Below are 17,460 nucleotides of genomic sequence, written 5' to 3'. Positions count from 1 at the left end.
CAGAATTGCGCTGTGTGCTTTCTCGATCATAGTTGTCTTCTCCACTGCCGTTAATGCAGCATTCATGGCTGCCTCTCCCTTCAACGCTTCCAAACAACCCTGCTGAACCAGTAGGGCTTTCATCTTCAAGCGCCACAGACCGAAATCATTCACTCCGGTGAACTTTTCAATCTCATATTTTGTTGAAGGCATCTTCTCCACGCTCACCGCACCAATTTGTTGTGAAAAACGATACCAATAACAAAGTATAATAGGGAATTATAGGGGAGAAGAAGAACACAATATTGGTTATAACTGCTATTCTTTCACTTTCTCTTAAAACAAGATTACAAGTTTACAAGAATAACAAATAACTTCTCTCACCCTAAATTAGGATTTGCAGCTTAGCAATGATGAGAGACTAGTATGCTATTTATAATAAAAACTAACATACTAACTAATGGGCTTTTTCAGCAAGGCCCATTACACAAGCCAACTTAATAAACAAGCTAACTTAACAAATTAGGGTTTAAACACTAAAACCTAATTTAACATGCTAACAACCCTAGCATCTTCGACATCTGCATGCTAGACCCATCTTCGACTACAGCATGCACACTTCGACACCAGCATGTGAACAATCCTTCGACTTCATGCTTAACTCTGTCGAACTGTCGAACCAAGAAGCTACCCTTCGACAATACTAGAGTTCGATCCAATATCTCACACACCAGTTCAATAGTTTATCGCATCCAACAATCAAATCAGACTGATGATCCATTCGGTTTCCGTTCTGACTGGTTCGACCGGACAATTCGGTCAGATTTTTAAAACGTAATCACCATTGTATTTTGATCAAACCAGAATAAATTTTGGTATATTTTTTTCATTTATCGTTTTAAAGTTTTTGTTTAATTAGTTTTTGTCATATATTTTCTCCTTTGTCATATAGGCCATTTTTGGTTTACTCCTCTGTAAATTTTTTTTTTGAAAAACAACTTTACCATTTCAAAATACTAATAATTTACCCCTAAAATTAAAATCTACAGAAAAAAAATGACCTACATGACAAAGTGGTAAAATGGTAATAACTCTATATTTAATTTATTTCTTTTAAAAAGCACTTCATTTTATTTATTAATTATTTTATATTGCTTGTTTGTTCTTTTTCATTTATAAAATCTACTCCTCTTAGATTTAGAGTCACTTCTCTAATAAATTTATTATTAGGTGAAATGTCCATATTCTTCAATAACAATATGGTAGGATAAATTTAAAGCCAAAGGACACAACAATTCCACTTTCAACTAACTACAAACCTCAAAAGAAAAAGATGGAAGCTCAATCATTTTCCAACTAATTAGCCTACTATTTATGTCATCACATAGTAAGAGGTTGCATTGTTATGGCTCTTGATAGAAACTTTCATTAATAAGGCATACAATGCAAGGACGGTAGGTTATATAATAATGAAGCCTACATTTTCGGCAAAAAAGTTAGTTGAAGAAATATTGTCGATTGCAAATATCAATAACCTATATGTTAGTTCTTCATCTATAAATAGTTCAATCAACCACCACCATCTCTCATCTCACTCTCATCCAACTGCATTTTCAACTATATATTCTATATCTCTTCACTTCAAGTTTCTTGCCTTTCATCTTGTAGTTCTAATTAACTAAGGAATATGGATGCAGTCACATTCACCGCGGAGTTCACTAGCACGGTTGAGGCCGGGAGGTTGTTCAAGGCTTTGATCCTTGATGCACAAAACCTCATCCCCAAGCTCATGCCAGCGATTAAGAATATTCAACTCGTTGAAGGCAATGGTGGCCCCGGAAGCATTCAACAAATAACTATTGTCGAAGGTTTGTTCAACATTTTTGCTAGACTCTACTAATTACATTATTATTTATAGACAACTAGTTATCGTTAGTATGGTTTTAAATTACAGTATGTACTTCTAATTATGTTCAAAATATTGTTGATGCCGTAGATTTTAAATCACCACAATAATTGTAGTGATTTAAAATCATGCAAGTAATCACGTCAGAAAATATTTTAGATATTTTCCTTCAAATTTGTTCAATTACTGTCATTAAAATTTTAGAATCTCAAATTTCAAGCACATTCTAATCAAAAGTAATGATCCAACACGCATTCAAATGTATCACAACAATGACAATGATCATAATTGTAACAACTGCAGTTGCGACTGCAACTGTTGTTTAAAACAATAGTAGTTAGTTTGTTATGAATTGAACTCTAAATTACTTTTTGAAATGTGTCACCGTCTTAGCCCACACCATTGAACCAATTGTTTTTTTCTCCTTCATTGCAGGTACTAGCACCAAACATGTGAAACATAGAATTGATGCAATAGACAAAGAGAATTTCACATATAATTATTCAGTGATCGACGACGAGGGTAAGCCGGAAATCCTTGAATTGGTTTCACATGAGGTCAAGATTGAACCTAGTAAAGAGGGTGGTTGCAAGATCAAGAATGTTAGCAAGTATCATCCCAAAAAAGGAGTTGAGATTAAAGAAGAGGAATTGAAGGCTTCTAGGGAGGAAGCATTGGTTGTTCTCAAAGTAGTTGATGCATATCTTGTTGCAAACCCGGAAGCCTATGCTTGAAGTGATCTTATGAGATAGCTTTGCATAATTACATTATATTATTATGATGTACTTTAAGTTTAAATAGTTAATAAGCTTAATTTATTTTGAAGCCAAGTATGATATGGCTAATAATAAGACTTAATTGTGTGTTTGTGCTTATTGGGGTTGGATAGGTAAGGTACAATAAGATTTATTATTGCATGTTTGTTTGGATAAAATTGATTTTGCGCATTGATCAATTTTGTTTAAGTTTGAAATAAAGTGATATATATATATATATATATATATATATATATATATATATATATATATATATATATATATATATATATATATATATATATATATATATATATATATATATATATATTTATATATATATATATATATATATATATATATATATATATATATATATATGCATGTGTTTACTCTAATAGTAAGTTTAAGGTTAAAATTAGTGTAATTTTTCAACCTAAAGGTAAGTTAATGATTTGGACCAAGAAGTGTAAGTGCTCAAAGAATGAGTTGACATATCCGTTTGGGCCACATTACATTCCTCTCTAAACCTTTTAAATTTTAAAATAAAAAGAATAACAAATAAATTTTTTATTTTTTATTTTTTGAATTTTTTTATAATTAGCATAAATATGTAGTAAAAAGGTCAAGATTGAAAAATATAAATAAATAATATTTTTTTCCACAAACGGATTTTTACATTTTTTTTAGTGTCTTTCATATATAAACTTGTCTATATGTCAAAGCAAGTACAATTACATTAAGTCTTGCAAAATTTCACCTATTTGACATCACTATCAAGAGTGTGGATAACTAAACTTTTAGGCACACCCCTGCTCCACTGTACCGAAGATCAGCACAGACACCTTAGAGATCTATGCATTAACACATCACCAATCTTCTGTTTTGCACCAGAATAATGGTGTCTTCTATCGGAACAAATTATTGATTCTCGCGAAATTTCCCATTGAGTTCATCAATTCCCTTCTATTGTGCCATCACAACTACTTTTGTTAGTTGGTCAAACTATCATTAAGTTTCTTAACCGTTAACGAGGACTTCTAAATCAGCTCGAATAGCTCATCATAATGGCGGTCCGACGGCCAAAACCGCCATGCTGGTCCTTTCTTCTACATAAGTTCCACCTCATCCTGCAAGGGAAGGCGATCCGATTCTAGTAACTTCTTTGACCGTTTCATCTCTTCAGGCTCCAATTTCTCCTCCGATCAACCAAATATTTTTTTAGATTTTGTTGTCCTTCCATCCTTTTCAGCTGTTTCTTAAAGGCCAAGCCTCTAAAAACCTCATTTGCAAGCATAAACACGTGAACAAAAAATGTTCCAAATCCTTCAACAACTTTATTAGCTTATGTTATTACATACTATGTTATCAACTGAAGAGACCATGTCATTTATCTCACCAAAACAAATCAATTTATCACCTGTTTGAGCCAACCTCCTAATTAAATACCAAGTTATCCCCTTATTGTGATTTTCAGGGTGCCCATAAATAACATAAAAAACACTTTTAAACTTTTTCACCCTCTTCGAAGTAGCCCTCAAAGTTATTTTAGGAGCACAAGATAATTGTTAATTTGTTCCCTCAATAAGGGCAATCCCACATGCTCTTGCTCTCCCTATCCCAATACATTCAACTGCTAGGTAATGGTTGAAACCAAACTTTTTCCTAACCACATACCTCTCTTGTTACTTTGACTTAATCTCCATCATGGACACAACCATGTGATTTTTCAGGTTTTGTGAGCCTTGATAAAGCTCAAATTGTTGGGGGATTACTCATCCCCTACAGTTCTAGATAACAATTTTCATTGTCATAGGTGGTGTTTGTCATTCAACACCACCTATTGTTTCTTGGTTTTCACCCCTTATGCTACACCTACTTACCACCCTTCATGAAGTTAGAGTGCTTACAATCTTAGATGGCCATATCCACAAGTTATCTTTTTCCTATGTCCTCTTATTTTTCCTTCACTTTGCTTCCCATCTTCTTCCTCGATTCTTTATCTTTCTTCTATTTTTTGGTGTTCTTTTTTCTTGCACTAGTTCCTTTTTTTTATCTCCCACCCTTTATATGATTATTGCCCTCAACAAATATGCAATACTTTCTATTTCCTTAATGATGTTCCTTGACTCTAAATCCCCTGTTGATTTCTCATTATCCTTCTCATGTCCATTTGTTCTTCCTTTTAAGACTAATTGTCATGTTTCAATCTCCACCTTGTTTCTTTTGCTTGCTTCCTTTTTCATACTCTGGTAAATAATATTCCTACGAAATTTTCTTGAGTTTTCTTTATTATTTATATCCTCTTGAACTTTGGCTAGGGGAGATTGCTTAGCTTGGGTCCAACAACATTTGGCTCCCCTCTAACTCTTCAAATCCATATGGAGCCACCTTTTATAGCTCTTTACATTTTTTTAGTCGGTGCCATATCTTTCCATATTCAAAGTAAAAGGTAGGTAGTCATTCATACTTGAAAAAGAACTTTGCTCTTTTTTATGGTACATAACCATTTTCCTCATTTCAACGCTTTCCTCAGGTCAATTTTGATATTGATTCGCATAAATCTTCCCATCTTATTTTTCTCTTTGGGATTTACCTCTTCAGAATCACAAATGATGTTTCCTAATTTATTAGTAATTGATTCCGACCTTAGTCTAAAGTGTAGGTCATATACACGAACATAAAAACTCCTAAAATGCTCTTCATTCCAAATGGTTGTTCTTCTCCAAAGACTCTTTTTATAACGAAAAAATTACTAACGAAGCTCCAGGGCCCCCAGGTAGCACTTTAACACATCCCTTTTCAAAGTTAATCAGAATAGGAACATTTTATTGTCTAGATATTTTATCTCGATTATATTCTTTATCCGCCACACTTAAATCATCGTTCTCTTGAAGGTCCTCTTATTGAAGGAGTACAAAGCCCATAACTTTCCAACTATTTTTTTTGAATATTTCGTCTTCGATTTTTACATTCTCATCCATTGTCACACCATCCTCTTCCTTCTTTAAAAGTTAAGCTTTCTTCCATTTTTCCATCTATGATTTGAGCATGAAAGGCGAGGTAAGACAACAAGCAACCTAGCTTACTGAGAGCTAGGGTTTACCATCCTCGAGGTTGTTTCACATGTCAGATGAGATCTGGATGGAACCTTATAAAATTAGGGGAAAACACTAATTCTTTTAGAACTAGTGTTTTTCACCCCGACGTAGTTTCAAAAGCAAGAATAGGTCTAAAGGAAGTCTTAGTAAAATAAGGAGAAAACACGGTAATTTTTTTTTGAGAGAGAAGGTCTGAGATACATGTGGACTTATTCATAAATTCCTTTTTTACAAAAATTGTATGACTATTTCGATTTAGTTTTCTCACATTATTGTTACTTCAAAACTATCTTAGAAAATTTATAATTTTAATCAAATTTATTTGTCTCTCAAAATTTGCAAAGACTTGAGATACATTAAATTGGTGAAATCGAAGATAAATTTAAAACTAACATAATAATGAGTAAAGATCTTCTCCATTTCTCAAAATAAATGTAGGTGTCAATATCTATAATTTTAATATAAATAAAAGATATATTTGTACACATTTTTAAAAATTGTGACATTAATTATATGTTTATACATTAAAATTATAGTAATGGACACCTCCATTTCTTTTGAGAAAGAAATGGTGGGATCTTTCCTCTCTCAATAATGTCAAAGATTTACTTGATACCAAATGTAGAATGAGGAACAAAGTTGACTAATAATTTACATTTCCACACTAACCATAAAAAGATATTGATAATATGAGGAACTAATTAAGTTGGCCTAATTCTAGGAAATTTGAATATTTACCTTGTGATGTGATTCAAATTTTAAACTATACAAGTGACAAGTAAAGCACATGTTTAATACTTACAATTAAAAATGTTTGATTAAATACAATTATTTAGTAATGCCTTGATTCTACCAATAGCCGCCCATGGGTTTTGTATAAGTTTGATTAATACAAAAATTTGGATACATACAATTTGATTAATACTTGACCCACTTTTTTTTATTAATACAACTCATCCATAAGTTTGATTAATACAATTATTTGAATATATGAAATTTAAATCTCGTACAACAGCCACTAATATTGAACATCTTCAAATAAAAAAAAAAACATTTTCTTAAGTACCAAACAAATATCCATTTTCTATAGCCGCAAACTAAAACATTTTCTATATCCATCAAATTAGATCATTCATACGAAACCTACTTCCTAAATTGAACTATATGATAATAATATATAGCTATAAAAGTGCTCTACCTCATAATTCAAATTATTCAATATCCCACATTAATAAACTTGATTTTTTGTTGTTGTTGTAACTTTTCATTATGGTAGTCTCAACCTTCATAGATAATTTTTCATCCCCTATTGCTCCATCACGCATGTTCAAAGCTTTAATCACAGACTCTAGCAATTTGCTTCCAAAGCTCTTACCTCAGTTTATAAAAGATGTCAACTTAATCCAAGGAAATGGTGAAGCTGGAAGCATTGAACAAGTTAACTTTGCTGATGGTTAGAAAAAAATATGAATTTTAAATAAATATTTTTTTCACTATATTGCTTGAATTAATAACTTCTCATGTGTTTAATTTGATGCAGCTAGTCCTTTCAAATATCTAAAAAATAGGATTGATAAGATTGATAGTGACAATTTGGTGTGCAACTACACAATGATTGAAGGAGATCCATTAGGGGACAAGCTTGAGTCAATTGCTTATGAGGTTAAGTTTGAGGCCATTAATGATGGAGGTTGTCTTTGTAAGATGACAAGCAAATACAATGCTATTGGAGAGTTTGAAGTCAAAGAGGAAGAGATAAAGGAAGGAAGGGAAAGCTCCATTGGAATTTGCAAAGTTGTTGAAGCTTATTTGCTTGAGAATCCACAAGTCTATGTTTAATTAGATATTTTTAGTTAATTTTTTAATTTGTCTTATTTAAAGATGAATTACAAATTTTATTCAATTTTTCAAATGTTAGTGTGAACTGTGAAGTGTCCACCCAAACGTAGGGACAATATGAATTTGTAAGTGTTGAAGTTCTTAATAAGTTCTTAGCCATCAAGGGCATTCTTTTTGGTTTGGTAAAATATTTGTATTTGTTTAATAGCAATGTTTTTGACATTTTTGAAAGTTAACATCGTTGACTTTCTTGTAATTCAAATTAACTTTTGAATGTTAGTAAATTAGTTGATTGTGAGAAATATTGACATTATGCGTCTGAGTGTTGAATTGACAAAGCAATAAAAGAAAAGATTGAAGAAGAAGTAAATATGGCTCAAGAAGATTCAGATTTCGACTATGTAATGTTAATGATAATAACAACTAATATTGATAACTGCAATTCAAAATTATGGTTATTGTACATATTTAGAATGTGTAGGCCGATCAGGCAAGCCGACATCAGAGGAGAAAGGTTACTATAGTTCGCTCATTATGGAGGGAATCCAAGGTTCCTCCATTAATGACGGTGATTACTGCTCCAACAACTATAAATGGGTCTCCCACATGATGGATAAGCAAGAAACTTTTATTCTTGAGCTTGCATCATTTGCATTGCTCAAATCCCTAAAGCAAATACTTACAATCTCTTGTGTGACTTCGCCAGAATTCTCTTCCAGAAAGTAATCAAAAGTGTTCTATAGGAACGTTTAGCGCCCACAGTGGGGCCTAGGTAAAACTTTCTCATGCCGCATATCTTTTCACACACCTTCAACACTAAGATGTCCAGAACATCAACCAGCTATGAGGAAGCTCTGCCTGACATGGCCTAGCTACTTGCCATGGTGGAGGCCCTGAGGCGGTAGAATGAGACCCTCCATGATAGTGTCCAAATTTTGCAATCCCAAAAGAGCCTCTTCATCTACAGCCTTTGGCAGAGGCTGTTTGGGAAGATGCGGTACTGGAGAACTTCAAGCCTCCTCACTTACCGTCTTTCGATGAGAAAAGTGATCCTTAGGAGCATATCATCGCAATCAACAATTAGACGGCCATAGTTGACGCTTCAGATTCTCTGAAGTACAAGTTAATGGCTGTAACTTTCAAAGATGTGGCGTTACCTGGCTAAAAAAATGGTCCAACATTTCTCAGCCAACAAGCACCGCAAGGTGTCCACAATTAGTCTTTTCAACATACATTAGGTGAAATCCGAGTCTCTCACGGAATATATGGCCCGGTTCAACGAGGAAACCATTAAAGTCTCCCATCCGAACCAAGAAATGTTCGTTGTAGCATTCCAGAATGGACTCCAGGCAAGGCATTTCAACGAATCCTTGGCGCAAAAGGCGGCCTCTAACATGGAAGAAGTAATGAACCGCGCTGATTGTTATTTTAAGGGGGAAGAGAGTAACATGGAGAAACGACATCAGGACGCTCGTGAAAAACCTCATAGTAATAACCAAGCAGAATATGAGGCTATCATAGCAGGCATAAAGCTGGCTAAGGAGGTCGGGGTTGCTCATTTATTGGTATGCACCGACTCTTAGTTAGTGGCTAGCCAAATAAAAGGACAATATCAGACAAAGGATCCAGTCCTATTGAAGTATCTACATCGTACTTTATGCATGGCCCAAAATTTTCTGACATTTGAGGTGCTTCATGTGCCTAGGGAAGAAAATGTGAGGGCCGACGTGTTATCTCGGCTGGCCAGCACTAAGGGCCCAGGGCTTAACAGGACGATTATTCAAGAAATGATTGAGGCTCCTAGCATTGAAGCAGGAGAAGTCCTGACTCTTGTTAGTATGAAAGGATGGAAATATCCCATTATGCGGTTCTTGATGTAGGATATGTTACCCAAGGATGAATTGGAGGCTCGTTGGATTAAAAGGAGGGAAACACGCTACTTGATGGTGGTTATCAATCATATAAGATGGGCAGATCGACTCCGATATTGAGATGCTTGTCGAAAGAAGAGGTTGGACCAGTGATGAGAGAGGTACATGAAGGGGCTTGTGGCAGTCACATAGGGGGTCGGGCGTTATGTGGGAAGATTCTTCGGGCTGGATATTACTAGCCGAGTATGTTACAAGACTACGCCCCATTCATACATTCTCCTTCCGAGTTGCTCCATTCTGTAATATCTCCTTGGTCATTTTATCAATGGGGATCAGACATCCTAGGACCTTTTCCCCTGGCTACTGGACAACTCAATTTTTTGATAGTGGTAGTAGATTACTTAACCAAATGAATCGAGGAAGAAGCAGTTCCAAGGATCACGGGAGAAAGAGTACAACTATTTTACTGCAAAAACATTATTTACCGATCTGGCTTACCCGCAATCATTGTTTCAGATAATGGTACCCAATTTGCCAACACATATGTTGTTGAATTTTGCAGGAATCTAGGGATTCACAATCTTTTCAACTCTGTGGAGCATCCGCAAGCTAACGGACAGGCTAAATCAGCTAATAAAGTTATACTATCATGCATGAAGAAAAAACTAAAAGAAGCCAAAGGAATGTGGGATGACTACCTACAGGAAATATTATGGTCCTATCACACTAATCCACAATCCACCACTAAAGAGACCCCGTTTCACATGGTATATGTGTGTGTTTATAGCCTCATACTTTTACGAAAAAGCCTCTTTGCTTACATAAGTTCACTCACTTACTAAATTAGGAGATTAACGCCTTTTCTACAAGCCATTTGTCAAATGCTATCTTTTGATTTGAAATTGCTTGAGATCACTAAAGGCTTTAGATTATTTCCACTTAGTTTTCCTTATTCGGATATTCAAGTTCATCAAAGCATAACACTTGGGTTTGCATCTTTAACCACTTAAGTACTATGCTTGAATTATCATTTGTTGACCTTATAGTTGTCATCATCAAAAGCTGTTGTCTTGGTTAAAGGTCTATCACCTACATAACAAGGTTCCACAAGCAGGTCCCTTAAACTACCTCAAAAAACCACCGTACAGGGGGAACACATACGTGTTATACACCTACTAAGGCATCTTAGTCTCCTCGTCCTTATAGGGGGAACACATACACAAACCTATACTTTTTGATCAGTACAATATTCAATCACAATCAAAATAACAAATAGAAACATTAAAACTCATCCTGCCTTCTAACATAAATAATGATGAAATATTTAATGTAGCGTAACTGCGAAGAAGAAGCCAAGAAATGATTTTCGCATACCCTTCTTGTAAGTTTCATATCTCCCCTCCTTGATTCGAACATGAAATGATAGATTTTTCTTTGTATCTTTATGGAGATTGGTCTCTGCTATTGCTAGGGGTATTCATTGGTTCGGTAAATCCGAACAAAACCAGAATTCGAACCAAACCATAGTGTTTGGGTTGGATATTTTTTCAGTTTGGGTAAGAACCGAACTAAACCAATGAAATCCAATGACAATTGGTCCGGACATCAGATTTTCAGTTTTCTACCCGCAAACCCAATCCAAACCAGCCATAATTAATTATCATAAAAATTACTACCAAAATTTCAACTTCAAGAAGAAAAAAAGTGAAATTTTGTATGTGAACAAGTTATGCTATTTTAATTTGTTATTAGAAAAATGTTAGTGTAATGTGGTAACTTAACATAGATCTATGAAACACATTCAATATCATACTAACTCAAGTGAATAGCTTTCATACCCAAAATTTTGACCCCCCCTAAGATTTCACATCATATGGCATCTCACAAACTCCATTAACTCAAAACAAATACCCAGAGCAGTCACTTGTTCACCAAGTACTCAAATTAGGGTTTCAAGCTAGGAAATTCAGGCTAAGGATCAATCAAAGATGGAAATGATACTCAAAACAATCATAGAGCCCAATTTATTTCAATCATCTACAAATGATCTCCAATCTCAGGGTTTCAAGCCTCAAGTCCCTCAGAGGCACCAAATTAGGGTTTTGAGTTCATCAGGGACTGAAATCAAGGCTTTCACTTGGGAAAATCCTTAGGCCTCAAAGACATGATTCAAAGAGCTCAAGCATCCTCAAATGATTCCCACATCAATATCTAAGCCAAGATGTACTTCAATTCAAGTTCAATAACTCCCAATTTCATCTGGTCCACAATTAGGGTTTTTGACCTAATTCACCTAGGAAGTTGACTTTTGATCAAGACATGATCCCATGGCTCAAATTATGGCTCAAAAATATTTAAAACTCCATTATGAGTCACTCATATCACTCATTTGGTTAGGAGAGATTTCCTCAATTAAAATCTAGAAGATCTCAATTCATTTGCAAAAGTCAATTGTTCAAGATCACCTTTGACTTTTGAGAAATTTGGTCAACTATGGACTTCTAAGGATCAAAATCATTAACATATGATTATTGAAGCCATTTGATCAAGAGAAATCAAGATAATAAATCAAGAATCAAAAAGTCAACATTTTTAGGTTTTTGACTTTTTAATGAAGAATTACATATTCTTCATTCAAACTTTGAAAAGTCGTAACTTTCTCATCCCTTGGCCAAATTTTCTCAACTAAAGCTCATTTAGAAAAGAAAATCAAAATCTGCAGCTATCACATATAACCTTTTCTCAAAAAATCAACCATGTGAGAGATATGGGTTCATGAAGTTCTTTCCTAAACACTTGGAAAATTTTCTAAGTCTTTCTTTAGCAACTTTTTCACCAATTTCCAAGTCACTTTTCACATTGGTCCAAGCATAATTCTTTCAAGCCATCAACAAGAGAGTTGAAGTACATCCTCTAAGATTTTCAAAAAGTCTTAGAACATTATTGGATCTTACTTGAGCAAGAAGTTATGATTTTCCAAAGAAGGCACCATAATACTAGTTTTATGCATAACTAGTTTTGCCCTTAACCAAATTTTCACTAGTTCTTCACCAATTATGCACATATTAATGCATATTCATCAACCAAGAGCAAGTGGTATGGTTTTGGATCATTACAAGAGAATATCAAAGTACCATATTTTTCACTTGCCATGTGAAAAAGTAATGATTACTTTTTTGAAATCATTAGCAAATGATGAATCATCTAACTTATCTCCAAATTACCAATTTGATTACATCATATAATATTAATCAAACTCAAAGTTAGAGAAATGATAAGCTAGAAGATTGGAATCAAACCATAGCCAAGAAACTTATCATTACATAATTGGAATATTCCACGAAGTTGTTCAAACTCAAGCTCATTGCTCTCAAGGCTATCTCACATCATTTGCCTATAAATAGAGAGCTCATTCTCATTGAAAATCACACCAAAGAATCTTCAATCCTTGCTTTCTCATTCTCTCCCTAATTTTCTCATCTTTCAGGTTTCTCATGGCATGAAGAAGTGAGTTCTTCAAACTAGATGAAATCCCTTGAAAGTGAGCATTCTTACACTTCATACACATCATGTGGAAGTGATCCAAGCTCTTGTTGGGGTTCTGTAACATCAGAATCACCATCTCCATATTAAACTTGAAGCTTATGCAGTTGAGGTCGATTAGAGCAATCCAGGAGGTCTCAGCATAATTAGAGCATCCAAACACCTTCCATGATCATCATAGAAGCTTCCCAGATCAAAACCTTGCTACTGGAACATCCATATCAAGATGTCTGATTCTCACTTTAAGGTTAGTAAGCTTAAATTCAAACTTTATGATCCATGCATGATAAATGTTAAAACAAGTTCCTATCATGTTTTGCACTTATAGGATCATTAACCCTCAACCAATTAAACCAAATCATGCATATACACAATTTCATTTTGAAATTTCATAATTAGGGTTCTTCATGTTCATACAAAAATTCTTAATTTACACTTAAAATAAGTGAATTCTGAGATCACCATCGCGTTCCTTGTTAAAAATCGAGTGAAAACCATGTTTGGATCATTGCATTTGGTTGAGAATTGAGGGACATAGAAATTCAAATTTTTGAGGGAAGCTTGAGGTTGAAGACGACCATGGCGCCATTTTTTGAAATCTCTAAAACTTTTAAAAATATAATAAAATGAAGTCATTTGTTAAACAGACTGAGCGTATGGCTTAGTTGGCTAGGTTTTGGGTTGTGAACCCAAGGGCGTGGGTTCAAGCCCTTACAAGACCAAACCTAATTTTTATCACTATTTTCTTTTATTTTTTCCACAACTTCACATAATTAATTAACCCATCAAAATTAATTATTTTTAAGTGATTTTTCACACTCTTCATTTATCACATATATTTCAAGATTATGCAAAAAAATCAATTTTTTTTTTATTTAACGTATTTTTATTAAGTTTAAAAGTGATACTTTTAAAGTATTTTCAATACTTTAAAAAAAATAAAAGTTTTCCTTTTGATTTTCAAAAAAAAAAACTAATCAATTGTAAACAATTTTGTGAATAAAACTTAATATCTCAGGTCTTAATTAAGTGTAGATAATATCTCTCATTTTAATTAGTCTATATTTATCTTTCAAAATTGTTTTACAAAACTCTCGATTTAACAGACGCTCAGGGTTTTCAATCAACAAAATCCCTTTCAAATCTTCAAAAATCAAAACACTATCATTCATTCAAACCAATGGGCTTCTATTAAAGTATAAGACCACATCCTTTAGAACTCTGGTACTAAGAGGAGCATTTTTCCCGGTGAAACTGTTCTTAGACCATTGGGCCTTTCCTTGAGTTATATGTCCCAAACCTCTTCTGTAAATATTTTTATTTGTTTTCAACATATCTTTTACAACTCTAGTACTAAGAGGAGCATTATTCTCGGTGAAACTGCTCTCAGACCATTGGGTCTCTCCTTGAGTTATAAGTCCCAAACTTTTTTTTGTAAATATTTTCATTTATTTCCCAAACATCTTTCATCTGTTTTTTTATAAACGGTTAAATCCTGGGCCTCTAATAGAGTGTATGCCCCAACCCCTTTTTTTCATTCAAACTGTTTTCTTCAAATCACTGTTGTTTTCAATTAAAACACTCAACTGTTTTCAAATAAACTTCTCATCTATCTTTTTTTATCAATGGGCTTCTCCCGGAGTATAAGTCCCATCCCTTCTTTCTCATCTCAGATTCTCGGGCTTCTATTACAGTATAAGACCCAACACCTTTTGTTTATACGGTAAATAAATCTTCTGGCCTCAGTCAGAGTGTAAAACCCAACAACTTTCTTTTCCTTCATAAACAGATAAATCATAAAACATCTAAAAAACATTCATCAAACATTAAAAAACATAAAAAACATTTCATTGCATTCATATTTAAGTTACTCTCTATAACTTGTTATAGTTACCATACCTTTTATACTTGTTATATCTGTCATCATATTCACCGTATATACTTGTCATACCTGTTATACTTGTTATATATTTGTCAAATATAAGCTGTATATATACTGCTTAGATCTCCATTAGAGAAAAACCTAAGACAAATAAACTGTATATATATATATATATATATATATATATATATATATATATATATATATATATATATATATATATATATATTATAGGACTATGACCTGGATTGAGGATTACTTCTCGGTTAAGCCTCTCCTAATTAGACAACATAGTTTCTCACCCCACAAGATGAATTATTTCTGGTGAAACATCTTGAAACCCTTAGATCAAACAATAGGGCACATCCACCTAAAGAGGATTATTTCCCGGTGAAACCTCTTACCTCTTGCTTAGAGCCAAATAAGGTCAGACCAACATAGCTTTCTCTTGTGTTACAACAAGGACCCTCGATGACCCTCGATTAGCCTCCTCTTAGGCTCACAATACAAGGACCCACAGGATTCCTAAAAGCATTTCCCTCAGCTTCCTCTTGAGCTTTTATACAAGGACCCTCCAGGCTTCCTAAAAGCATAGGACAAGACATAGTTCCCTTTAGCCAACACCTATGAGAACCCAATTCTTAAAACCTCTAATCACAATCATTCAAATATTCTTAATCTCTGTATCGAGTTTTTCCCCTGCAGAGAGAGAGATGTGGAAAGTCTTAACTCTCAGTCATCCCTTATGGATTCAGCCTCAATCTTGGACTTTGTACAAGACAGAAAATAGAGTCATTCACAGTCTCCAAAAACTCCAAAAAGTTCACCCTTTCAGAACTTTTTCCTCATTAAGTTAGCCTCAATCTTGGGCTTTATACAAGACAGTAAAAAATCCAAACTCAATAGAGTGTCTTCCTCTCAGAGTCAGCCTCAGTCTCGGGCTTCATACAAGACAGTAATAACTCATCTTCAAAGCTGTGATAGCCTCAATCTTGGGTTTTGTACAAGACACCAAAACATAATCTTTCAACTGTCTCAAAGTACAGTTTTCAATTTCATCCCTAGAAGATTCAACTCCAGTCTTAAGCTTCATGCAAGACAGAAATAGTCTCCACTCAATAGAGTATCCCCTCTGAGTCAGCTTCAGTCTTGGGCTTCATACAAGACAGAAATAATTCAAAGTATATTCCTCAAAGAGTCAGCCTCAATTATGGGTTTCGTACAGAACACATAAAAATCTCCCAGTCAAAATAGTCCTCAATGGAGACGTCACCATATAGAGTCAGTCTTAATTCCTTTTAAGCCTCAATCTTGGGCCTTGTACAAGACACTCAAAAATCCAAATCTTCTCTTCAGAGATGAGACATGATTTATCTCTATGGAAGAGACATTTCTTCTATTACACCACATTCAAAAACACAAACATTATCAAAAAATTATCAAATTATTTTCCCATCTTAGGTGATGTAAGAGGCATGCTCTGTTGATTTTAATCCAAGCTGTTGTCCTTCCCTAAATGATTTAAAAAATGTTCTTTCATTCAAGAGATTGTGACTGGCATACTTGCTTTATCCAAGTAAGGTCCCTCTCTTATGAAAAGAACCATTTTCATTACTTACAAAAGAAATATTTTTGGTGGAATTGTAGAGATATCTCTCCGTGAAGATGACGACTTTCTCTTTCTCTAAAACAGAGATACAATTTTAGCTTCAATCTTGGGCTTTAAACAAGACACAAAAATTAAAACCATTTCCTTATTAGTTCCCTGAACTACAGAAAGCTCTGACTTCCATTAGGGATATGTAGGCATGAGATTCACAAGGAATCTTTGCGAGCAAACAAAAAACTAACAAACAGTCAGTTTCCCTGTCTTTTCAATTCACTCTTTCTCCTATCACAAAGGAGAAACTTTCCCAATAAACAGTAAGCACAAACAATCATGGATAAGAAAAATAAGAAATACAAAAGGGCTCTCGTAGAGTACTACGGATACTTAGGGCGCTAATACCTTCCCTCTGTATAATCGACCTCCCGATCCTTAGAATCTCTCCTAGGTGCTCCCCATACCTTACCAACTTAGGGTTTATTAAAATCTTTTTCCCCTTCCTTCTTGTAGGATAGATTAAAAGTTCGTGTTACGCGTTCTTTCTATAACTTAAAGAAACCCTCCGGGGACTACTCCTTTCTCTCTTTTGGGAGAGGGTGTCGTTTCCGCGCGCGACACTAGTTATAGATTCAAAAGCCTTTTTGTTAGATATTTTTCTTATTATATATTTTTAAATCTATTAAGGAAAAAATGCTATACTAATATTTACAATTGAACACTATTAACACTATTTTTTTTATATTATTATGAAAAAATAATTTCTGTAAATATGTTATTTTTTTCAAATAATTTTGTATTTTTTTTATCTACCCGATCAATCCAACCCAAACCAACCCGTTGTTTCTCGGTTCGGTTTGGATTTTATCGCTAAAAATTGCAATTACAATCTAAAATAATCCATTTAATTTTCACTGCGGATTACAATAAAAACTGTAGTGATATCTTATACATGTTACCATAGTTTCTCTTCCAAAATAT

General features: G+C 34.0%; 2 protein-coding genes across 2 annotated transcripts; both read left to right on the top strand.

Annotated features, from left to right (window-relative positions):
• The first annotated feature begins 1,561 nt into the window (after positions 1–1,561).
• Positions 1,562–2,874, top strand: LOC131599689 (major allergen Pru ar 1-like). Its single transcript, XM_058871967.1, has 2 exons — positions 1,562–1,847; positions 2,321–2,874. Exons 1-2 carry the CDS (start codon positions 1,667–1,669, stop codon positions 2,617–2,619), a joined length of 480 nt encoding a protein of 159 aa, XP_058727950.1. The 5' UTR covers positions 1,562–1,666; the 3' UTR covers positions 2,620–2,874.
• Positions 2,875–6,977: 4,103 nt separating this feature from the next.
• LOC131597886 (pathogenesis-related protein STH-2-like) lies at positions 6,978–7,580 on the top strand. The gene is made up of 2 exons (XM_058870546.1): positions 6,978–7,194; positions 7,282–7,580. Exons 1-2 carry the CDS (start codon positions 7,011–7,013, stop codon positions 7,578–7,580), a joined length of 483 nt encoding a protein of 160 aa, XP_058726529.1. The 5' UTR covers positions 6,978–7,010.
• Positions 7,581–17,460: the final 9,880 nt, after the last annotated feature.

This window comes from Vicia villosa, linkage group LG4 (genome assembly GCF_029867415.1).
Source record: "Vicia villosa cultivar HV-30 ecotype Madison, WI linkage group LG4, Vvil1.0, whole genome shotgun sequence".
Taxonomy (NCBI): domain Eukaryota; kingdom Viridiplantae; phylum Streptophyta; class Magnoliopsida; order Fabales; family Fabaceae; genus Vicia; species Vicia villosa.
This window is presented reverse-complemented; position numbering and strand designations above follow the sequence as displayed.

What these genes read in the sequence shown, in the direction of transcription:
- LOC131599689 (XM_058871967.1), top strand. Translation starts at nt 1,667, where the DNA reads ATGGATGCAGTCACATTCACCGCGGAGTTCACTAGCACGGTTGAGGCC. An exon ending in ACAAATAACTATTGTCGAAG is followed by an intron (nt 1,848 to 2,320) that starts GTTTGTTCAACA and finishes CCTTCATTGCAG; the next exon opens with GTACTAGCACCAAACATGTG.
- LOC131597886 (XM_058870546.1), top strand. Translation starts at nt 7,011, where the DNA reads ATGGTAGTCTCAACCTTCATAGATAATTTTTCATCCCCTATTGCTCCA. An exon ending in ACAAGTTAACTTTGCTGATG is followed by an intron (nt 7,195 to 7,281) that starts GTTAGAAAAAAA and finishes AATTTGATGCAG; the next exon opens with CTAGTCCTTTCAAATATCTA.